This window comes from Hypomesus nipponensis, chromosome 2 (genome assembly GCF_054491055.1).
Source record: "Hypomesus nipponensis isolate SF chromosome 2, ASM5449105v1, whole genome shotgun sequence".
NCBI classification, from domain to species: Eukaryota; Metazoa; Chordata; class Actinopteri; order Osmeriformes; family Osmeridae; genus Hypomesus; species Hypomesus nipponensis.
In genome coordinates, this window is record NC_140362.1 from 12,719,629 (window position 1) to 12,742,639 (window position 23,011).

General features: G+C 42.7%; 4 protein-coding genes across 6 annotated transcripts; 1 reads left to right on the top strand and 3 right to left on the bottom strand.

The window, feature by feature from the left end:
* The first annotated feature begins 922 nt into the window (after positions 1-922).
* On the top strand, positions 923-10,379 carry plin6 (perilipin 6). Its single transcript, XM_084706610.1, has 8 exons — positions 923-1,009; positions 1,652-1,697; positions 2,116-2,314; positions 2,640-2,722; positions 3,160-3,376; positions 4,870-5,057; positions 8,574-8,840; positions 9,023-10,379. The coding sequence occupies exons 2-8, from the start codon at positions 1,662-1,664 to the stop codon at positions 9,446-9,448; spliced, it is 1,416 nt and encodes a 471-aa protein (XP_084562736.1). The 5' UTR covers positions 923-1,009; positions 1,652-1,661; the 3' UTR covers positions 9,449-10,379.
* LOC146300868 (ras-related and estrogen-regulated growth inhibitor-like protein) lies at positions 10,346-12,317 on the bottom strand. Its single transcript, XM_084706624.1, has 4 exons — positions 12,131-12,317; positions 11,904-11,957; positions 11,719-11,795; positions 10,346-11,607 (listed from the first exon to the last, which is right to left on the bottom strand). Exons 1-4 carry the CDS (start codon positions 12,240-12,242, stop codon positions 11,188-11,190), a joined length of 663 nt encoding a protein of 220 aa, XP_084562750.1. The 5' UTR covers positions 12,243-12,317; the 3' UTR covers positions 10,346-11,187.
* Positions 12,318-12,706: 389 nt separating this feature from the next.
* cep70 (centrosomal protein 70) lies at positions 12,707-19,724 on the bottom strand. 3 transcript variants are annotated; one of them, XM_084706645.1, is made up of 17 exons: positions 19,562-19,697; positions 19,243-19,313; positions 18,607-18,706; positions 18,006-18,129; positions 17,158-17,338; positions 16,832-17,007; positions 16,643-16,702; positions 15,791-15,896; positions 15,618-15,706; positions 15,372-15,449; positions 15,092-15,194; positions 14,828-14,977; positions 14,571-14,723; positions 14,237-14,408; positions 13,987-14,101; positions 13,634-13,713; positions 12,707-13,215 (listed from the first exon to the last, which is right to left on the bottom strand). In XM_084706645.1, exons 2-17 carry the CDS (start codon positions 19,249-19,251, stop codon positions 13,154-13,156), a joined length of 1,758 nt encoding a protein of 585 aa, XP_084562771.1. In that variant the 5' UTR covers positions 19,252-19,313; positions 19,562-19,697; the 3' UTR covers positions 12,707-13,153. The 3 variants fall into 3 exon arrangements, with proteins under 3 accessions (XP_084562771.1, XP_084562763.1, XP_084562777.1); XM_084706637.1 differs by having other exon boundaries at positions 19,243-19,724; XM_084706651.1 differs by lacking the exons at positions 19,243-19,313; positions 19,562-19,697 and having other exon boundaries at positions 18,006-18,190; positions 18,607-18,707.
* Positions 19,725-19,989: 265 nt separating this feature from the next.
* Positions 19,990-22,649, bottom strand: s100v1 (S100 calcium binding protein V1). Its single transcript, XM_084706703.1, has 3 exons — positions 22,490-22,649; positions 20,999-21,130; positions 19,990-20,701 (listed from the first exon to the last, which is right to left on the bottom strand). Exons 1-3 carry the CDS (start codon positions 22,499-22,501, stop codon positions 20,534-20,536), a joined length of 312 nt encoding a protein of 103 aa, XP_084562829.1. The 5' UTR covers positions 22,502-22,649; the 3' UTR covers positions 19,990-20,533.
* Between the last annotated feature and the right edge of the window lie 362 nt (positions 22,650-23,011).

The following is a 23,011-nucleotide window of genomic DNA, read 5'->3' on the forward strand; positions in this document are numbered from 1 at the left end:
TTTCCAAAAACCAAAGTAGGCTACGATAACATTTTATTCAAGTATCTACATGACACTGTAGCCTTTGTCTGAACATGGAAATTCCATTCAAGCCTATTACTTAATTGGAAAGAGATATGTTTTCCTAAAACTTCTCGGGTCATTCAGTCATTGGAAAATAATACAATAAAAGTACATTTTACCTGTTCTTCAGAATAAAGAAGACTGGACTTGGACAGATGAGACAATATATTCAACAAAGTATCTTAATGAATAAACAAAGTGACATCATATTTCAAAATTAAGTTTGATAGTTTGCAGTAGATGGCACCATGCATCCTAAAAGGTCTATATTATTAGATAAACAAGCACATTTAGAAAAATCTAGAAGTTTTGTACATTACATTTAGTTATTTAGCAGACACTCTTGTCCAGAGAGATTTACAGTAAGTACAGGCACATTCCCCTGAGGCAAGTAGGGTGAAGTGCCTTGCCCAAGGACACAACGTCATTGGGCACAGCTGGAAATTGAACCAACAACCTTCTGATTAATAGCCCAACTCCCTAACCGCTCAGCCATCTGACCCCCGACATAACAGTGGGGTAGCCTAAAATATGGTGGTAGAGTTACAAAATGACAGACAATCACGCTTCTGTGAGCGTGTGGTGTAATAACTACTGAAACACAAGGTTTCCAGGGTTGACGTCTAAATAAAATCATTTGTTCGTCTGTAATCAATAATTTCACAGATTGTTGCAAGATGTGACGTGAACAGCTCATTTGAGTCCTTTGCCTCAAGTGGTTGAAAAAATGCGTGAAAGGTTTACGCTTTTTGAATCACATGTGCATTAGCGCTGCTTCAGTCATCTCGCGGGGTTTCCAAGAGCACTGCTAAGGGACGTACTTAATTTGCACTCAAAGTTTTCTGGATGCTCGGGCAAAGATTATTTGATTCCTAGCACTCCAAGCAGCACAGCATAATTTTAAAAAGAGATTGAACACTCAATTTGACTGGTTTCATCTTTAAAGGTAAGAGTGAAACTTTATTTAAAATAGTGTAATGGCCTTAGAAAACTATTTCATTTATAGACTCTCATTGGGCCTGTTGTGAAATATGAAAATGTGATTTTTATTATTTGTCATTTCTTGATCATTTTCTGCATAGGACAATATGGCACAAATACATTTACATATCTTTTTAATGTCTGTCAATATCCATCAACCACATCAGGCTCATTTTCAGAAAAAGGCACAAATAATAATATGACCATGAATAAATATACCAATGACAATTTCTGATGTTTCATGAACATGAGCTACACATGTCATGACAAACTGTACACAAATTATTCCAAAGTGTCTGTAATAGTTTGTAAGGGTAAATAAGAACCATTTAGATGATGTAAAGGTCATCAATAATCTCCATCCCCTCCTCAATACTCATGGGCACAAACACACTAATGGGATAATGAGTTTTCCATGCTAGAGAGTTTGAACAGAAGATGTCATTGTAACAGCCTGCACAGCTGATCTCCTCATGTTGAGAGAACTCTTGGATGGAGATACTTCTGATAACAGTCGCACTGTTTCCTTCAGCCTCTGTCTGCTCTGGCACTATTCAAACTTACCATGACTGTTTCCAGGAAGTCTTCATAACTATCATTTTCACAGATCTGCCAAAATGGAAAAGAGGAACGAGAACAGTTGGCACAACGAGGTGAGTTTATTTATGTGAAGATTTCAAAGATCAGCTTCCTTATGTGAGGACGCGTTAAACCCGGTTAACAGGCCATTTTATTGGTGAACTCACAGCGGGTTTGGAAAGTGCTTATCATGGAACGCCACATGGAACAGCTCCACAAACAATATCAATATTAAACCTTACAGATGGAACCAAAACACTAGGTCACTCATTACATGTCAAGTCAACCTTTATTTATAGAGCACATTTAAAAACAACAGAAGTTGTCCCAAAGTGCTCTACAAATCAAACAAACCAAATATGAAAAACATGTCACATTTGACAACCACAGAATATTCACATATGGGCCGTCCTTTCTCTTGACCTCGTTCTATACTGTTCCTTCCTCGACGTACAAATCTCTCAGTTTTTCTTCGAATCTCTCCCATTCCAGACGAACGTTGTGCAGCGCGTGGTCCACCTGCCTCTTGTCCGCTCGGTGGCGCAGTCAGTCACCTCATTGTACAAGGACGTAAAGGGACGCTACCCATTCTTTCACTTGCTGGGGGTTGTGGCAGAGCTGGGGGTGCGTAACATGTCCCAGGCTGCCTTGCAGCGAGCCACGCCACTCTTGGAGAGCCTGGAGCCCCAGAGTAAGTCTGCTTAGTGTTTTCTAGATGCATGGCTCCACACACCCACATTTGAAACCCAAATCTCTCCAATGCACATAAACACTATGATCAATCCTGAATAGCATTGTGTATTGGCTATTACGTTTGAATGGAAAACACTAATATCAACACGATTTTACTCCTCCAAGAAGACAGGATCATTATCAGTGGTAGTTCGGGTGGTGTAGCCTCCAAATTTGGCTCAGTTCTGCACATTGGAACACTAAACTTGTTTCTGACACCCATTGAAAGGACTGTAAATTGAGAGTGATCTTTGAAATCCATTTTCCTACAACCCTCCTTTTAGTTGAAGTTGTCAACGAGTATGCTTGTGTGGGCTTGGACCAGTTGGAGAAGAGTTTTCCTGTACTCCACCAGTCGTCTGAGGAGGTAGGCATGTAATCCCTGTATGCCTGATCCAATGACACCGAGTGTGTGTGCGTGTGGAATGTGTCGAAGCGGATATTGTAATCACCAGACCCGTCAGATGCAGCTTGATTTACGAGCACAGCAGCATGCTCTTAAGTCTTTTGAATTAAATTGACCCAGTGTAGCATTCTAAAATGAGCTCACTATCGGGAATATCATGTCATATTCAGAATACAGTAGTTTATCATGATACATTGCCTAAAAGGCCATGTCCTTTCCATTGATTCTAGGTGTCATTTTGGCACATTGTTTTGCACAAGCTAGCCCTGTATGGCATATACATATATGGGTCCCTGGGTCTTGTGTTCTTCATGATATTGATCATTTCTCAAACCCTTTGAGAACCCCGCCCTTATCTATCACTCTTTCCCCTCCATCCATCCCTGTGCTGGGCTCAGGTTGTGGACCACCTGAAGGATGCCTTCTTCCTGACCCTGGACAACATGCAGCTGCAGGCCACTGACATGGTGGAGCAGCTGGTGGTGGTGGTGTCCGCCAGCGTAGCAGCGCTGCAGGCCAGTCAGCTGGGACGCACGGCCAACGCCAGCTTGGATGAGGTCCTCACACGCCTGGAAGAGGTCACGGCCCGCTACATGCCCCTGCCACTCACGCTTAGTAAGTGTGCCCGTGTGTGTTTGTGTGTTCTTGCGCGTCACACCATGGACTGTGGGATTTGATGAATGTCTAATGTGTTTCAAGTGTGTTGAAGAGAGTGGAGTCAGTGTGCGTGTGTATGTGCATGTGTATGTGTGTGTGTGTGTGTGTACATATGTGTTGATGTTCTTGTAAGTCACTCTATGGACTGTGGATTTGATAAGTGTTTTAAGTGTGAGAGTGGAGTGTGTGTGTTAAAGGGAGTGGCATTTCCTGGAGGTCTGCTCTAAAGGATGTTCAGTTGTCCTCGTGCTCTGCTTCTTTGGGATTTTCCAATTACAACCACAAGGTGGTGCAAATGCTCTATGTTAATCATTGCCCTTGTGGATTGGTGAGTAGGTGGTGAATCTAAATCTGTTTGGTTGAATATTGTTAATATTATTGCATTTCATTATTGTACAGCATAGTACAGTCATACATACTTGAGTATATATGACATTGCCTACAGTTATATTTACACAAGGGAACTATTTTCTTGCATGTACATTTGGTAAGTATTATAATTTTTTTACTGAAGAATATTTGACAGAGAAAACTGAGATACATGTCTTATCATAACACACAAGTACATGCACATTAATTATTGAGCTGTTGGCTATTTCATTCTTCATAATACTTGTTGTGACCAGTCCAACTCGGAGGCTGTGGTAATGACGTAGGGGTTGTTGTGGTAACAAGGCAGTCTACTCTCAGATCTTGCCCTCGCCTTGACTCACTCCCTCATTTGAATACACTGAATACACTGAAACTGGACCCCACACGCCTATTAACTCAATAAATTCAGAATGTCGCTCTCATAATGGCATCTTTATTTCAGTGAATCAGTGTGTTACTGATGAAAGTGTGCGACCGAGTGTCTGCCATGACGTCACCCCTGTGTGTGTGTTAAAGAACGGAGAGGGAGGGGATGGAGTGAGTGATCTGGGTGAATGAAACCAGCCACCCTAAAGGTGTTGTGTTGATGTTTCGAGGACCCCTGCTGTGTTTGGTCTTCAGAACGTATCAGACAAGTCAGTTTGTGGCTGTCATCTTATCTGTGTTGAATGCAGAGCTCATTTACATTTTCCAATGAGAAATGTGTATTTTCTGCAAAGATAATATGCTCTTTCATCTAAAGATCAACCAATAGGGCCCAAACCTTGGCCCCTTTAGATCAGATATTGGGGTTCGCTAGGGACAGTACATCACTAGTCCACCTTAGACAAGGTCTTGCAAAGTTGACAATACCACTTCCATATCTGGGCCTCTTGTCAACCCCTTACCTCGCCCCTCCTCTCCCCACCCTCCCCCATCCTCCCCTCACCTTTACCCTACCCATCCTCCCCCACCCTCACCTTTCCTCCCAACCTCCCCCCAACCTCCCCCTCATCCCCCACCTACAACCGCCTACCCACACCCGTCTTCGCCCAACTTCCCCCCCCAAACCCAACCCCACCCTCACCCCAAACCCCCAGGGCGCGAGTGGGAGTTGATGATGCAGCAGTACGAGGATGAGGATGAGGATGAGAATGAAGAAGTGGGCATTTTGACCCGCTTCCGTGGCCTCCTGCTCAGCCTGGGTCTGCAGCTCTACCACCGTCTGTCCAAGCTGAGAGAGAGACTGGACCGGGCCGTCACAACACTGGGCAACGCGGCAGACAAGGTGAGAGAGACCATGGGTCCACAATGATTGTTTTCACAAGGGGTTTGCGGGAGTTCTAATTAGAGTCATTTTGGGCGCATCCAACAAACCTTTGCAGTGGTTAGAACCAAAATAGTCTTGCCATCTTTAGATGCTAAATGTAGTTCTTGTGACCTTCATGTCGAAGCTTAATTAATCAGCAACGTTTGGCTTCTGCATCACTTCACCTCACGTTCTTATTTCTACCTCGCCTAACTCTTGGAGATAACTTAAATTCAAAATGATATCTGAGTAGATAAGTTATCTATACGAAATATCTATACGACAAGTCTTGAGCACATGTCTCTCACTGCCTACTAGTCCTAGAGGCAACGTCTTTCTGAATGTCAGAAGACTTGGATGCACTCGCTCTGAAGGTCACTCTTCTGGCTCGATCTCTTTCTTACGCACTCTCACTCGTCGAAACCGCCCACGACTGCTGCCACCCGTCCCCCCTCTCCCCCCACCATGTTTTTTCGCACGTCTCACTTCCTACACGCTTCCCTCACACATCCATCTGTCCCTCCGTTCGCCCAGACAGATGACGATGTCCGTCATCAAATCTTGCCGATCGCTCATTGTAATCAACGGCCTCTTGTCCTCTTATCTTTAAGGCCTTCAAATGTCAAATAGTCACTGAAGTCCCACTGTTCACTTTGCTCAACATTTTTAACAACAACCTTTTACTATTTGCCTCAACACAATTTAGTCCATCATGTCTATTGAAACTACATCATCCCCAAATCTAGGGAGGACTAGATCCTTTCTCGATATAGCTTCTTGTCATTCTAGGAAAAGCCAAACAGCCATGTTTAACTTCCCTCTGTGACAGAACCCAAATGGCCTACCAATAGTCATGAAACTTGAATTGCAAGTACGTGCACACGGCAACGTAATACCAATCTCCACTTGTCAGACAAACTATTAAACAAACAAAACCTCTAATGGTCCAGCCTGGCAGGAACCTTGTGCCAGCTCTCAGGGGGCCTGTACGCCGACTACAAACATTCCTCCATGTTTAAGTCCTTCTAAATCGAGTCGGGGAGATAATATAGCTGTGGTACGTGCCCAGCGACATGGCCAGGGCACTCTGTGTGGGCCCGCCGGGCACATTCCCCTCATTTCCTGTCCACGTTGGTCAGGACAGGATTGGCTATGTTGACTATGCATTTTTCTATATGCCAAGTAACACTGTCTGAGGAACTAATTTAACACTGTCTAAGTACCTCATTGAACAAATGTGAATCAGTTCCTTAAATAAATTAGTTATCTCATTTAAAATTAGGGTACCAAATAAAATGAGATATGAACTACTTAGATTCAGGTATGGTATGAACCCTTTTCCAGAAGAGGCTCGGCTTTCTGCTTTCTAATATATTTGATAAGTCCCCTGAGAGCAGACAAGCAGACAGGGAACATATTTGAAAAAGGACATCCAATTTTATCCCCCAAAATGACATCAGTGGGCATGCATCTGGATGAGAGGCATCACAGCGACAATGGTTCCATTGCCATCAAAAAGGGAAACATGAAAGGCCAAAACAAGCAGAGATGTCCCTGTGGGACATAGCCTACGTGACGTTCAGAGGCTGCCACACACACGTACACACAGTTAGACAGAAATACACAGAAAGCCAGACACAGATAAGGGTGGAGAAGAGAGGACAGAGATGGACAGATAAGACTCTGCCTGTAAACATACACAGACCAGTGCAAGCGCTGGCTGGGGAAATCCAAATGATGTTTCAGAGGTTGCTTCTGTCACATCAGAGTGGAAAAGACAGGCTTTTTCACACAGATAAGAATGGATTAAATTGGACTAAGATGTGAAGAATTTTTTTCCCCATCTGTTCTGACAATTTAGAAAATGTTTGTAATTGTCACTGCAACTATTGACAGTTCACGGCTAACATGATAGAGAAAGTGTTTTTTAAACAGACAAGTATGTTATGAAGGGACTATGTTTGTGTTTGGGTGTGAATGAGTGAGTATGGGGCTGAAATTTGAATTGTTTGTACAGTGTACTGTGCGTGTATGGGTGCGGATGCACTAGAACATGTGTTTGCGCTGACCTCAACATTCCTCATTGATACAACTTGCCAGTGACCCTCCAGCCTGTCACGTTTGCCTCGGGTTCGTCCCCCACGCTGGGCCAAATTGGCCCTGGATGTTGGTCGTGTCCATTCACCAGAGACACTGGTTTGTTTTCCAGCAGTATGGGAGTTGGTGTGGAACAGGGTAACGGTCATTTGGCTGACCTAAATATCTCAGACACCCCAATCTGTAGTCTGGGCTGGGCAGACCCCATGGACATGGCGCAAAAACGTGCCTCCCTATCTCGGGTCTTGTTCTCACAATATTACTGCTGTCCTCCCAAACTCACGTGGCTGAGAAGGTAGTGATTGGATCTTGATCTGCTTCCAGGTCCACGTGAAAACACAGATAGCTTCCAGCTATGGGGCTGCCTTGTGTGTTTCAAAAACATGTGGAGTATCTCACTTACTTATTTCACTATGCTAATGTATCAAAAGTGTAATGCAGACTGCTTTTCCATTGTATCCAAGAAAAAGATTAATTTAAATGGAAAACTATCTTCAGGGTCTGTTTCAGTTTTCTTTTCAATTCAGTTCAAGGGCCATTCTAATCTGTCGTTACAGGCCCCAGGTTAACGTTGTATCCTATATTTCTTTCAAATGAAGTTTTAACCCCACTATGCCCTGTAATCAAATATCACCGGCATAAGCAATTTCCGACAATGGTCACTTTCAGGTCTGTTCCAGGTCAAATTTCCTCGCTTTGGCAATAGCTGCGGATATATGGTTTTCTATGGGGTTTATGACTTGTTTCTCAAGGGCTGTGAGACCTCGTTAGCGTGCTTAGTTTCGGCCCCATCTAATCTGGGGGTCAGCCGTGATGGCCAAACGCCAAGTCCTACTTTCACAGTGTGAAATACAATGCACTCCTGTGATTGGCAGTGGCCCGGGGACAGTGGAGTCACCTGGCAAAGCCAACATCAACACGAGGGGAAACAAGGGGGAAGAAGAGAGATAGGGAAAGAGGAAGAGGGGAAGGAATGGTGGATTTGGCATCGTTTAGGGCAGCCAAGTAATGAACAGCGACTTGCTGCTCGCTGCTCTTGTTGTCTTAATTAGACTTGATTAATGCAACCACGTCATGAACAATTAGGCTTTTTCAGTTTCTCATGTGTGTTTTCTAAATTGCCTTCTGAGTTCACGAATGCTTTCGAATCTATCAGTGTATTTCAGACAGTGTGTCATTCTAAAGGCCAAAAGAAAACCCACACAGTGTTCATCTGAGTATCACTCCTTGGCAGGGGTTATTATGAAGGTCTCAAGAGGGACCACTTTCGAGATGAAAAGTGAAAATGTCTTAAACTCGCTCCAGGTTCTCATTATCGTGTTCAAATCTTAGCTTCACCAAGATCACACATCCATTTCCTCACCCTATGTCCTCATCCTTCTCCACGGGCCTCCCTAGGTGGGCCTGAGCAGGGTGCTGGCCGTGATGGGTCTGGTTCTGCAGCGCCTTCAGATCCTGTATGTGGCCCTGGTGTTCCGCGTGGAGGCCCTGAGAGACCTGGCCCTGGGCCAGATCAGGAGACAGGCTCAGGCTCTGGTAGAGCTGGGCCCGATCCGGCAGGTCAGGGAGTTACCTGTTCAGGTTCAACTGTTGCTTGGGGAGGTGCAGCAGCTCGGCATGATCGCATTGCAGCTGCTGGTCAACACCACCCCTCTCTACAACATGGTAATTAGGGCATGAGGATCAACCAAACTGGACATACTGTATATATACTCCTGGAGATGCGGGTAGACCAAATCTCTCTCTCTCTCTTTCTCTCTTTCTCTCCCTCTCTCTCTCTCTCTCTCTCTCTCTCTCTTTATTTCTTTTTCTGTCTCTTTCTCTCTATCTCTGTTTTTCTGTCTCAGATTGAGCAGCCTAGCGACCAGGAAGTGGAAGACTTCCTCAACCGGGAGGAGTTCATCTCTGCCAGCTCATCCCGCCGCAGCTCCGCCAACAGCCTCTTCCTCAAAGCCATGGACGGACGCCCGCCCCGCCGCAAGAGCCTGTACGCCCGTCCTCGCCGCGGTTCGGCCGGCGGCACCACCAATCCCCCAGCCCCCGACCATGTCCCGGCCAGCCCCACCAACAGTAAGGAGCCACCCATAGAGCTGGACACCCTGGCCCCCCAGACCCCCCCACCCCCCTCCTTCAGCGACACCATCCGCCGGCGCTCTTCCGCTAGCGAGCTCCTCCTGGGTCCCATCATGCAGCTTGTGTCCCAGGGCCAAAAGGCCTTCGAGTACCTCAGTCCAGAGGCCATTACTCATGTAGAGGAGAATGCAGAGGACTAAGATATCCACTGCAGTCTCGACACACCTGCGACAAGCTCGCAGGCTCAACTACTAGAGTTAGCTTTGATGTGTGCCTATGCATATTGTAGGGGCCATTTGCTAAGATCTTTTTGGAGCCCTTTATGTTATTATTGTTCTTTACCCCAACCAGAGAGCACTGTTAAATCGTATTAATTGACACTGTAACTTTTCCTCAATTGTATTTTTGTTCATACATTCATTATTGTTTCCTTATATTAATCTATGCCTTTAAGTAGAACTAGGGAAACAATATTGACTTCTTAATATTTTTTTTATCTTAAACTAATTACCACCTAGTGCACACATTTCAGAAACATTTTGTGAGTATAAGAATGATGTATGGTTGAATGGGTACCAAATTATGAGTCTGGGTAGCTACTCACTGTATCTTTTTTGATTGAGACCATACAACAGTAGAATTATTTGCAGGTTTGTGGTTGCTGATTAAAATATAGGTTTTTGACATGATAAGGGCATGGTGTGAATGATAAAGGAAGTCATATTAGATTGATGAATTTAGAATTCAGTGTCAATGTATATGCAGTTATTGATATCCTGTCATGTTAATCAATTTGATTACTAATACTCACAGTAAATTGAAATTTTGTGCATCTTATTAAAAAAAGTATTTTGCAGCATTATTTCAATGTTACAAAATATCTAACAGGTGTTTTATTTTAATGCTTTAATGTATATTATTCTGATTAATTTGACTGTTCCAAAAGTAATCTGTATGAAAAATGTTACTGGTCATGATCCATTCATGATTTATTGAATTATTTCCCTCACAGGTTTAATCCTTGGTTTTGACTGATGCATAACCTTCCCATGTGACCATTCTAATGAAGTTATATTAAAAAGTAAAAAATAAAAAACTCAATTCATAATTTTTATTTGGATAAAAAATAAAACAGACGTTAACATCCACATTTACAAATGTTGTCCTCACTAGAAATGTAACAATTTGTAGCTATTTATTACAGCTCATACATCTAGGCCTCACTGAAGCAAAGTCAGTCATCAATTACAATAATTTTGTGCTCACAAACACAACGTGAATAATATGTTTCTTATATGCATGTTCATCATCAGGCAATATATACAGAACAATTGTGAACGCACAATCACAATAAAATGTACATCAGTCTGTAGGGTGGCAGTAGTCGTTCACATTATATTGTTGACTGAAGGCTCCTATATATATATAGCCTATCTAAACACCAGCAAACTGCTGAATTTCCCGTAGCCTACTATAAGTGAACAGTTGCGCCCTACATTCGAGCACGCAATGAACACAACTGCACATTGACTCACCTTGACATAGACTGCGACCTAAACCTACACTTTAGTTCATATTTGTGATAAGCCTAATAGCCTACATATCACGGTTTGTATTAGGCTATCGAAAATTCAAGAGATCTACCTCGTTCTTTTGATAAGGCTAAAGATACGCTGAAACTTCTACTTTTACTTCCAACTGCCACACCAAATAACCCCAATATATACTATCTGAACGCATACAGCACCCACTGTTTACTTGACACATCCCCGCCGCTGTCGGACAGCTTCTTCTCTATTTCAACCTGCATGGTCCACCTTTTTGTACTTTTCCAGTCCCATTTCAAGCCAACGGCTTCATCGTGACGTGTTGTCACGGCACACTTCTACTGCTAAATGTGTACGACCAAGCACTCGGCTTGGGGAATAAACATAGCCAACTACTCGGTAGCACGTTTCTTTCCGAAAACAGCCGACATGCTTCTCACTATGCTTTTAATACCAGCTGCACCTTTACGCAGGGCTCTCGATTCTTTGATTAGGTCAAGGAGTCCATGAAACACAAGAAGCACACCGTGGTAGGTCTCGGCTGCGGATATCTCGAAAAACACACAGTCTTCGGAGAGGGCAAGCAGTCGACCTTCCTCACTCGAAACTGTCCGCCGATGCTGCAAGTCGCGTTTATTCCCCACAATAATGATGGGTGCTGAGGCAGACATCTTCCTTGCGTGACGGATGCTCCGCACTTGTTGCTGCGCTACCTCGAAACTGGAGCGGTCACAGATGCTGTAGACGAGGATCACACCATCAGCCCACTGAAGCTGTTTGTCGCTGATGATGGTCTCAGTTGTCTCACAGCCCTACACACACACACAAACAAAAAATGTTATTAATAACGTCATAGCACGTCATAGCAATTTAATTAGTTAAGGTTACTGTGTGCATAAAAACTTGACCGCACTTAGGCCTACCTGGGGGTAAAGTGAGTCCCAGATATTGAAAGAAATCTCTCGACCATCAATCTTGTCAGTATGACTGTAGATCGATTCTGTAGAAGAAATTAAATGTCAACCAAAGTCTTTTTGCTGTACTGCGCGCATGGCTATGTGTGGGACACTGAATTACGCACAAAGTATGCACAGCCTTTTTAACTTACCTATATCTCCATATTCGCCAATAAATCTCCTTGTAAGAAATCGTACGGTGAGAGCTGCAAAATACAAAGACAGGTAACCCCACTTAGTTATAGCAAATAGCACATATATGGACATAGATGCTAGAGGCAGATATTACTTCCACAAAATTGGGCTACCTCGGGTGCAATTTTGCATTGCATTGAGGAGTGGTTATATAGACGGTTGTGAATGATGAATAAAGTCTCACCTGATTTTCCGACATTTTCCGCACCAAGAAGTAAGATATTAGCTTCTACTTTTTGCAGACTCCCCTCCGTGACCTTGCTGCATTGCGCGCTTGGTTTTACTTGAACAACCATTTTGCTAGGAAAAAATAAGCCCTAGTGCTGTCCTTAAAGATGAATAGTTGTATTTTCTTGTGTGCTACACCTTGGCATGTGGCGAGGTCTGGTCGATTTCAAGATTAATCGAGAAATAAATACAGTTCGGGTGGAGACTCTGAAAAGGTGGAGTCAACGATGAACCAATCGGAGCTCCGTGCGTCTGTCTGTGGGTTTATTCACAATCACAGGCTCTTTGGTTGAGTCATTTGATAGCACTGACTCAATGTGTTGATGAGCTAATTACAAATAATTTACTAGGTTGACTCATGAGAGCAGGTGTTATCATGATTGCATTTTACGTGATATAATAGGTTAATCAGTAGTCGGCATTATCTGGATTTACTCATAGCAATATTCAGTAACTTCTTTTGGGAAACTACTGAATGTGTACATTTACTCCAATATTATTGTTGCAACACAATATTATACAAATCAGCCAGTTACTCAGATATCAACTCGTTTATAACGGTGTGGCTCAAGACAAAAATACAAAATATATGAAAGTCACTCAAGCAGCAGAGGCACTTACTAGTGCAATGTTATACTTGGGCACCATCTGGTGGCACATCCTCACTTGAAACAAATAATGTGTTATTTACACATACATGAATTAAAGTATACAAAGTTCATTCTTTGATGAAATCACACACAGCCAGAGACATCTTCTTTCCATTGATATCTGGTACATTTTCAAATAAAATCTCCAATTTGTATATCTTCCATTTAAGTGATGTAAAACTTTATTCTGTTTTAGATGTAGTATTCACTATAAATAACACAAAATATGAGGAAGAAAATGCATACAAAAAATTACCCAAAACCAAGTCAACAAACTAATTTAGAAATAAAGGTGAAAAACACACATAATCAATCACAAAAAACAAGTATCACAGTGCCCTCGACTTCAGTGACCTTAGAGTGGGTATGATGTCATCTAGATGCTGAACATCTGAAAGGAGAGCAAACAGAAGACTTTTATTTCAAGCATCACTGTCTGTCTTAAGGGAGGAGTTTTTAGTGCAACAACTCAGGTACAAATGTGATGTCAAATTGCATGTAGACCTACTCTGCAGGACAGTTTGTTTCTGATTAAATGCAGTCATGCCAGTGTGTAGTGTGGGAGTCTTAATGGGAGAGATTTACTATTCGTCTCTTTAACACAACCAGTAGCACAGGTCATACTGTCTTTCTGTAATCAAAGTGAATTAATACTGAGGAATACAGAAACATAATCCTTGGAAAAGGATAATGAATACTACGCAAAAAAGAGTATGTACTATCTACTAGAGTATGACCTGTACTACAGATTGCAATGAACAGACAAATGGTAAATCCTTCACTCCCTTAGTAGCGGTAGAAGCATATACCTAGAGTCTGCAGCAGTTCCATCACCAGAGAGTAGAACGCAGGAAAGAACTCTTCATGCTCCTTAACCTTGGAAATAATGCTGGCAAAACACAAACAAAAAACACTTACAGATAACTCTTGCAAGTGTCCCATGGGAGGAACTAAAGGACATGATGGATGGTTTATTCTGGTTTGTCTACTGGCCAGGAATGATTCCAGGAGTAAGCCTGGCCCAGTCTATAAGTGGTTCCAGGAGTTAGCTTGGTCCTGTCTATAAGTGGTTCCAGGAGTTAACATAGTCCTGTCTATAAGTGGTTCCAGGAGTTAACATGGTCCTGTCTATAAGTGGTTCCAGCCTGGTCTGTCCCACTACCTTTCAATGTCGCTGGTTCCCAGGAGGTTGTGTAGCTGGTTGTCAGCACAGTCCTCTGGAGAGGAGACCATTCTGGCCACCTGGTTCACTACCTCACTAGGGGGAGCTCTGTCATCTGGAACAAGGCAGTAAATCCAGACGGTACAATTATTACTTTTGAGGTGATTAAAGCTAATTTAGTTGGGGTTCATTTGAAGACCTATGACTGTCTGATTATGCAGTAGATAGAGTATGTTGTGTTTTTTGCTACCTAGGGCTAGGACGTCCCTCAGGTTTCTCATGGCATTAGTCATCTCCCCCAGGCGGGTGTAGACTTCATTCATGCGAGGGTAAACTCCGCTGAGGGAGGGCGCATCAAACAGCTTCTGGAAGTGGGCCACCATGGACTGGAGGGTGTTCTTGGTTGGGCTACGGAGAACTTTCTAGAAGCCATTACAAGGGAAAGCAATGAAGCACATCAATATCAAAATCATTGTAAAAATATATAATCATTTTTTTGTTTTGATTTACAGATTCTATTTTGCATTGTTCTTCATTAGAATATTTGGAAAATAATTGTGCAGGGAAGACCAAGCTAGCCCTACCTCTTCCCCGTTCGCAGTCTCCTCCAGTAAGGTTTCCACCAGTAGCATCAACTCCTCGACTCTCACACCTTCTGAGGGAACACTGTCGTTGCTGCTGGCTGACTGCCATGGCTGCAGTCTCTGTATCAGTTTGTTAAGTGCGCGGTGCAAGTCCTAAGCAAACATGCAAACACACAAATACGGCAACCGAAGCGGAAGAGAAAGTGTTCCTTTCTATTCCAACCCTGCAGTCTGAGGGTCACCAAACAAGTGCTCACCTTCAACGAGCACAGCTGCTCCGCCCACATCTGCAGGGTGGGGAGGAGCCTGTTGAAGGCGAGCGTCTCTGAGCTCTCATTGGGCCTCTGTCTGAGCAGCCTCAAGGGGGCCCCGGGGCCAGACACCACCTCGCTGATGTCCCCCAGCATCTGATCAGGAACCAAAATTTACAGTCCATCTTGAATGGTGTCAAAACATGAAATGTAAAAAACATGAAATGTAAAAGACCCTCTTAGAGGAATCTTCTACACGCGTATAGATACCTTGAGATATCTGCGAGCGGCACTGACTTCTGAGGCTTGGGTGGTCGACCCCTCTAAGATGCTCATCTCAGCGCTGTCCTGTTCCTTAGATCCCTCAGCAGACCTTCACCACACCGTGCAGGAAAAACAACGATGAGGACCAGTACACGTTGACACTACAGTTGTATGACACAGTATCAAGATAAAATGAGGAAGTCAGGCTTTAAAGGCTGGAGAGACTTCTGGAATATTTCCTTGCATGTCACTAGAAATGTATCAGTGTGTTTTGTTAACGGTTGACCTGGTGTTGTTCTGCTTGATGATCCTGTCCATACGACGCAGCTGATGTTTATAGGCCTTCAGCTCCTTCACCGTGGGCCTGGGAAACAGATGGGTTCAATCGAATTCTATGGGATTGGCCAACAAGGATAAACAAGGATCTATTACTATGGACGGCCTGATCCAACTAACCTTTCCATAGAGCAGTAGAAGCCCTAGGCTTCGAATAAGGACAGCTAAATCTGCAGTTATCTTCAACCGACAGTACCTTGATTCCAAATCTTGTTTCAGCTGCTGAATTTGGTTCTTGAGTTCCTCCCTCTGTGCTTTGATGTCCTTCAGCTGTTCCTGGTAAGACTGAGGAGGGAATGGCAAAATGACCACTTAACAGGCTTCATTTACAAGTGTCAAGTTATTGCGAGCTGTTCGCACTGTAGTCACCTTTATTAATGATTTGTGGTTGGATAAGAAGACCACTGGGGTGCCACTCCTGCTCTGAGATTGGTCAGATGACTGCAAACTCTCATCTGAATCCCCTTTGAAGGCCCTGTGGGATGTAAAGGGAAGAAAAAATTATAGGAAATTAGATTAGCATAAGCTTAACCCTTCTGCTGCCTTCGGGACACAATGACCCGAAGGTTCACAACGACCCATAAAAAGCATTTTCTTTAGACTTTTGAGACTGAGACCCCCCACAGCCCGATACGGAGAGATATGTCAAAATTATTCATAAATGCAAGTACAATGATCCACAAATGTTCCACGATTTACAAATGTGTTTTGCAATCCATAAAAACAACATTCTTAATTGTGATTTGTAAGTTTGCATTTACATAAATGTGCTATGATTTGTACACATAGGCCTAGATGTCTATTCTGAAGAAGGATTGGACACGTGTATTGGGCGATCCACAAATGCAGATTAAACACTTCACACGCAAAATTGTAGATTTATAAGTGACAGACCATGTGAAATGCACACACGAAATGTTAAGTATTTTAAGAAATTACAAACTGTATATTTACAAATGTAAAATTTAAACACATTTGTAAATTGTGAAACATTTGTGGATCATGGTACTCGCATTTACAAATAATTTTGAGACATATCTCTCTCCATAGCTCGCGGTTAAAAGAAACTGCTTCACTTTATTTATGTATGAGGTAAAGTTATCGCAACACAACGGGGGGTCACAATGACTGAAGGGTCACAATGATCCGAAAATAACACCAAAAATGTGGCGCATTATTATTTAAAACTACGGGAAACACAATTTTTCCTTTAGGTTTTACCTTAGCTCATCACGTAGCTGCTGCATTTGAGCTTCATAAACGTCGATCACGTCCAATACCCTGTGAGAAACAAGAGCTGGATCTCTTACATCCGAACAACAACAGACCAGAAGACAATTTGAAAGAAATATCATATCGCTGCGGTTACTGTAGATCCTGATGAGTTTGTAGACATGAGGATGATCTTACTGCTGGTCCACCGGGGAGTGTGGCCGGGCGGACCTCTCGTGGATCTGCTGGAAGACCTGGTTCTGCCTCGCGATCCGTCCCTCCTCCTCTTTGACGGCAAAGTAGAGCTTCCTCTGCAGTTGAGACGCGACAGCTTTCTCCTCAGACAGCTTCTGTTCCAGGGCTTGGTGTTGCTTCTGGAAAGCACAGAGACAAGCCTCATTATCATGGTCATTGATCATTTAAGACAGAAGGAGACAAGCATTGACAGAGGCAAAAGACAACCATCATTTATGAATTCCAGGGTTGATAAATGGTCATTCCATCTCTGGATGTTTTCAGGGCACCTGCATATCTTTCTTGTCCTGCTGTAGCTGGTGCACGAGGCCATGCTGCTGGGCAGCCTTGCTGATGTAGCTGTCCTCCAGGTGCTGCACCTTGCCCTTCACCCCAGCCAGGACTCCCTCCAGCTCAGCCGCCCTCTGGGACTGGCGGCCAGCTCGGCTCAGGTGCTGCTGGGCTTCCTCCCTGGAAACCATTCAAAGGTGCACGTTCAGGGAATTTGAGAGAAGTCATTTTCAAACACTGTGGCCCACACTAGATTCTAGCCATTTTATTTGTGTTTGGTTCAATTGTGTTATCATTCTTATAGTATTGTCAAGTTGACAAGAAACACAAGGCATCTTACAGCCTTACTTTGCTTACTAGACTCATGAAAAAGGGACAATGCATAGATAGACACTATGAATGTGCTAGAATGATCCTCAATTCCTTTGCATTTCACAGAGTGGGTATATGTTCTCTGCTGTGATGGAAGTGGATGGCAGGTGTCGTCCCTCCATCACGCCCCAGTAGGCAGGAGAGAGCAGGCAGGGTGAAACTCGGCCTGGCTGGGAAACCCTCCCCGGAGGTCTTACCATACCGACACTCAACCTACACTGCAGCGTGACAGCAGGTGGTCGGCACAAAATAGAGCCTACATTATTAAGCAGGGGGATCAGCCCCACGCACCTGAGCTGGCAATCGATATTTCAGAATTCAGTTTATTTATTCATTTGGATTAATGTATTAATGCCACTTTTTTTCTTTGATTTAGAAGCCTTAAAGATGATGGGGTGGAATTTGTTATTTATTTATTGATTAATTTAATCACATCCTTATGTATATGAAATTCACCGTTGTTTAGGCTCCTTACTTGAGTTGGTTATTAGACTGGATGAGCTCCTGAATCAAGGCCTGTCTTCTCTCAGAGTCTGTCAGCATGGTCCTCAGCATGGTCCTGACGTCGCCGGCGGCCCTCTTCTCCAGAAGAACCAAATCTGAGATGTCGAGTCACAGACATTTATGACCAAATGTGCTCAGCGAGACAGCTCATTCATACTGAGGGTAATGGGAACATGAGAACATGTGTAAGCCAGGCATTGTATGGCCGCTTAAGGCTAGGCTAATTACATAGAGTGGAGAGGATGAGCGCCCACTTAAAAAAATACAAAAAGCACACTGAGGGCCAAGGAATTACCCAGGTAATATAAAGACATGTATTTACCCTGCGCTGTTGTAGGCCTAAACACCATAAATTCCTTCATTAAAACTCTGAATGGAAAAAAAATCTGTTTATTCAATTTGTATGTCGATTGTATATCAAGTGACAGACTTTTGACTATCCATTGTGAGGGAATGGAACCGGAATGAGTGAACCACGCAAATACAAAAGCATGCACAATAGGCCTACAGTTTGGTGTAATTCCATTCCATTATTTAGTAAAAGCTCAAATCAGCTTTAGCTGTTAGCCTACCTGACAGATTCTTATTCTCAATGGGATCAGCAAAGTGGACTGGCTTAAATCCATGATGCTGGAGAAGTTTGTTCACAGAATCCCACTCAGTTTGCTCCAGCTGCACAAACCAAGAACACAAAATAATACAACACAACCTCACACAATCCATGAAAAAAAAAAACTGCAGAAGAGAACCTTCAGATTAACAGTCGGTCTGTAACGATTCTTGATGTCTACCTGAAACTGGCTGTAGGTCCATAGATAGACATATGTATTGTCTCTTGTCTGAAATGTAGAATTACTTTTCCCGTCCATCTTCTTTCTTACTAGTGACATTTCTTAAGCATAATATGTCCTAATGATAGAACTGGAGTGCTGAACGTGTTAGAAGTACTGTATGGCTCAAGTTAAATCATACAGTAAGCCAGTGAGCGTGTCAGTCTTTAAACTTTCAGTGCTGTCAGTCCTAAAGCGACCAGTCAGAGCTCAAATTACTGGCTAGCTAGGATATGCTGTCATGCTACTCAGTACGAAAACACACAACCCTCAACACAGTTATCCTATAATCTACCTTTACTGCCAACTTTATCTGAAGACTTAATGTGGCTCATCAACATTTTATCCACTTACTCTTGCAAACACACACACACGTACCTTGTCCATCTATGTCCAGGACGGATGAATAACACAGTTTTGCTACTGTGCACACGGCTCTTGGCTGTCAACTTGCAGAAATCGAAAAAATAAAGACAGCTGCTCGCACCAACTACAGTAATATAGTTCTTCTAGCAGTGTAATTTATCTAGTCCACCACAGTGCGATCCATGTGAAGTGTTATTGTGTTCGCTGGCAACAAAGCTAGCAAGCTACTAGCTAGTACTGTACTCAAGTAAATGCGTAAACAAAACAATACTGATACAGTTGAACTTGAAAAATATGATAATGCAAAGCGCCGGTTGTTTTCCTAACTTACTAGCGTTCGGTTGACGAGGCAGATTAATGAGCGTTCATATCGCTACGGTAGTTAGCATAGCTAGCGATATCTCGGGACGTATTGTTGTTGAGTAGTTGCTAGTTGTCAAGTTTCAAATGCGCCGCGACTTCCGTCCCTTCTTCATAAATATTAGACCGGATCCCAACCAGCGGTTCATTACTGTCATCTACCGGTGTGGGTTGGAGATAACACGCTTACCTTAGAAAAAGAAAAAAAGAGAAGTAGAGTAGTACTGAAAAAAAAGAAGTTATATTTGAATAAACATGGACCCACTAATGTGAATAGGTTATCCCTGCCTCCCCAGGTAGACAGATTGAGCAATAGTATTAATGCCTACAGAGTGGGTCAGTAGGCCAGTTTTGAGGCTATGATAAAGTAGCATGTAACTCCAGAAAACCATACAAACATTTAAACAAATTCAAAAGTTTTATTCAAGTACTGTAAGATAATACCAATTTGATGCACATGATAATTCTTTGCTTTCGTCAGTTGTTACAATGTTAAGCAAAACACTAACTGTATATAAAGTATTAAAGAAAACATATATGGTACCATCAGACGTTAATGTTTTATATCAGTAATTAGGCAGTGGCTTATAACTTTCTGATTACATGTGCTTGGTGGGAAAAAAAACAAGACTAGTTCATGTTAGTAACTGTGAACCATAACAACAGTTGGAGCAATGTCCCAACAGAACACCCCTAAAATGTACCTCCTCCTTCCCCTTCCTTTCTGATCTGACACAAGTAGAGTAATAACAGGAGCACAGGCTTTCACCCATCCAATGTTTGATAACAGAATACCCCAAGGAAAGCAGGAAGTATGTTAATATTCACAATGGAGTTTGAGATTTGGTAACATGGTTTGGGGCAAAAATGCTAATGGTATTCTACAGTTGGAACGTCTCTGAATAGGACGGTTTTCCATAGTCAAGTTCCAGCTACGTCCTCTTCACAGTAGCAGGCAATTGCATTTAACAGTTTTCTCCGGTTTTCTCTCGCCAAACAGGGAGGTGGCCGTCGACTGGACCAATTGCCAGAAGTTCTCAAAGGAGATGTTCTGGCCATTCTCCACCCCCATCTGCTGTAGGATCGGACTCAAACCTTGTTCATTGCCTGTCTACAAAAGAGTGTACGAAAGAGGGTTGTTTCATGTGCTTTTCTTTTAGTATTCAGCCCACTTATACACTAATAATAGATTATTGGTGTATGCTAAATGTGATAAGCTACCATTAATATTAATTAAAAAATGTAGCAGTTTTGTAGTAATCTCTCAATTGCCAGTCGGTTGACCCCCATATTACACGTACACATTAAACTGATCTGAGAAGATACTATAACATTAAGCAAATAAAGTACAGGCTACAAGCCAGAAGGGCAAGGTATTATTGAGGTCTTGCTGATATCAAATTCAAACCTTGACTAAGTTAGGCAGTTGTGTGGAGACCAGGGTCTGAAACTCCTCCATGTTTAGTGTGGGCTCTTTGGTAGCCGAAGCATCGTGGAACTTGGTGACCAGGTTATATAGTGCTGACTCCAGATCTGAGCACTGAGGGAGTTAGAGAGAGGGACAATACAAACAATGTTACTATACTTTTTTATGGGTGCATTTACAATTTGTATCACACAGTCATCAACGTAAGTAAGTTAATCATTTGCGCAAACACATGACCTTTTTGCAGTATTGGAAGTCAAAATGTGATATCACACCATGTTTAACAGAAAACAATAGCTTTCTATGGCCACACCCTAAAACATAGACTAAGTACTTTATCCTATTCGGAAGGTGTTTGAATCTCTTTGCCCCAGTATTTCACAAGGGCCAAGCTAGAATTTTCTGAAAACGTGTGAACAGTTAGGTCTTTTTTTTTTCCAGTGAAGTTGTTACACCCAACAAGGATAGGTTTTACATAGTTATCTTTGATGGAGGTAAAATGCTGAATAAACAAAGGGAAACATCGCTTTATTTATTGATTTATACAAACACTTTAAAACAAAACGTTAAACCACGGGAGAGCACACCTGAGAGAAAGGCGAATTGCATTTCAGAAACCCTGTCACCGCCTGTGGGAGGCACCTGTATGTGTCAGTTACGCTAATGTTGACACAATGGCACCTTCTATATTGACTATCTGGGTGTTGGCCTTGCCTAGAAACAACGCCTTGCTTTTTTTCCCTGAAGACTTTGCATAGTTCCCATGAAATGATCCACATTTTTGTTCTGATTCAAAACTAAACAGGTAGACTGATAACGCATACACAGAATTCTTATCAATGCATGACCTGGTATGATGAGCCCCATTCGTTTTCTTGACATGTAAATCATTGCTCTATATTGACACACTATTCTCTTTTTCCATGACAGGGGCACATTCTGGCCCTGGCGAGCATGGAATGCGCGCTGATTGATTCCCCGTGCTTTCCATTAAAGTGCGCTTACTGGAGATTCTTGAAATCTAGATTTAATACCCCAGATTGACTACAGAAAACCACAGAGTGATTCCCTGTCATTATCTTGGTAGTAAAGACGTGGCCCAAATACTTGTAAAAAGAAGAAAAACTAGTTATTTGTCGAAATCAATTTTTTCTCTTAAGTCTCTGCAACACGTCAGTTTGAATTTAATCTACATTTGTATTAACTGTAACCCGATGCAAATAGAGATTGTTTAAACTGGAGAAAAATAACTGAGTTGCTTTGGCACCAACACCTTTCGCGTAAATCGCGCACTATAATCGAAAGAACAATGCGCAACAGTTTGGATGTGCCAAACCCAAAGACGCCCTTTCCTATCTTGTTTCTGTTCTGGGATTGTGGATCTCAGATTACGGTGACAAAATAGCAATATACTTTAACTGAGCAAAGAATGACCATTTAACGTAGAAAGACATAGTTCAAAAAGTTACATACCTTTTCCGCCATTTGGAGTTCGTTAATGTCACCAGTTTTGAGGAAACAAACGGGACTAGATGACTGTGATGAAACTTTTCTTCCTCAACGTTCCATTGCTCTCCTGGCAGCAAACTCGTATCCTCCCACTCGGGAAAAAACACAACTGATTCCACCTTCCGTGTTAGACAAGGTTTGGGGAGGCGATATGCACGTAAAAAAGTGTTGAAATTCAATGCTTGGAATGCAGGCCTACATCAGTGTGGCAGAAGAGGCGGAGACCTACAGTAGTATTGCAGTTGTAGTCTTTAGTGTATTATTATATATATATTTGTTTTACTTTTCGCAGTTTCACATACCAATGCTCTTGTGCGTGCGTGTGAGCAAGGATGGGATTGTCTTCCTACGCAGGTTGAATTTGTATATATTTGCGTCTGGAAAAGTTTTCCAAAGTCTTCTGCCAAAAACTCCATCAACTTTGAGACAAAACTCTGTAGATAGTGAAGCCATTGATCTTCAAAACTGTCATCAGCTGTGGGTTTG

Bases quoted from the DNA above. Each gene is read 5' to 3' on its own strand.
- s100v1 (XM_084706703.1), bottom strand. The intron at 20,702-20,998 runs GTTTGAATTTGA...ACTCTTTTGTAG, and splicing joins AACTGCCTAACTTAGTCAAG to ACAGGCAATGAACAAGGTTT.
- LOC146300868 (XM_084706624.1), bottom strand. From the start codon at position 12,242: ATGGTTGTTCAAGTAAAACCAAGCGCGCAATGCAGCAAGGTCACGGAG. The intron at 11,796-11,903 runs GTAAGTTAAAAA...TTTCTTCTACAG, and splicing joins TGGCGAATATGGAGATATAG to AATCGATCTACAGTCATACT. The intron at 11,608-11,718 runs GTAGGCCTAAGT...GTGTGTGTGTAG, and splicing joins GGGACTCACTTTACCCCCAG to GGCTGTGAGACAACTGAGAC.
- cep70 (XM_084706637.1), bottom strand. The intron at 18,130-18,606 runs GTAGGCTAACAG...TCGACATCTCAG, and splicing joins TGAGAATAAGAATCTGTCAG to ATTTGGTTCTTCTGGAGAAG. The intron at 16,703-16,831 runs GTAAGATCATCC...TGTTTCTCACAG, and splicing joins CACTCCCCGGTGGACCAGCA to GGTATTGGACGTGATCGACG.
- plin6 (XM_084706610.1), top strand. From the start codon at position 1,662: ATGGAAAAGAGGAACGAGAACAGTTGGCACAACGAG. The intron at 2,723-3,159 runs GTAGGCATGTAA...TGCTGGGCTCAG, and splicing joins TCCACCAGTCGTCTGAGGAG to GTTGTGGACCACCTGAAGGA. The intron at 5,058-8,573 runs GTGAGAGAGACC...GGGCCTCCCTAG, and splicing joins TGGGCAACGCGGCAGACAAG to GTGGGCCTGAGCAGGGTGCT.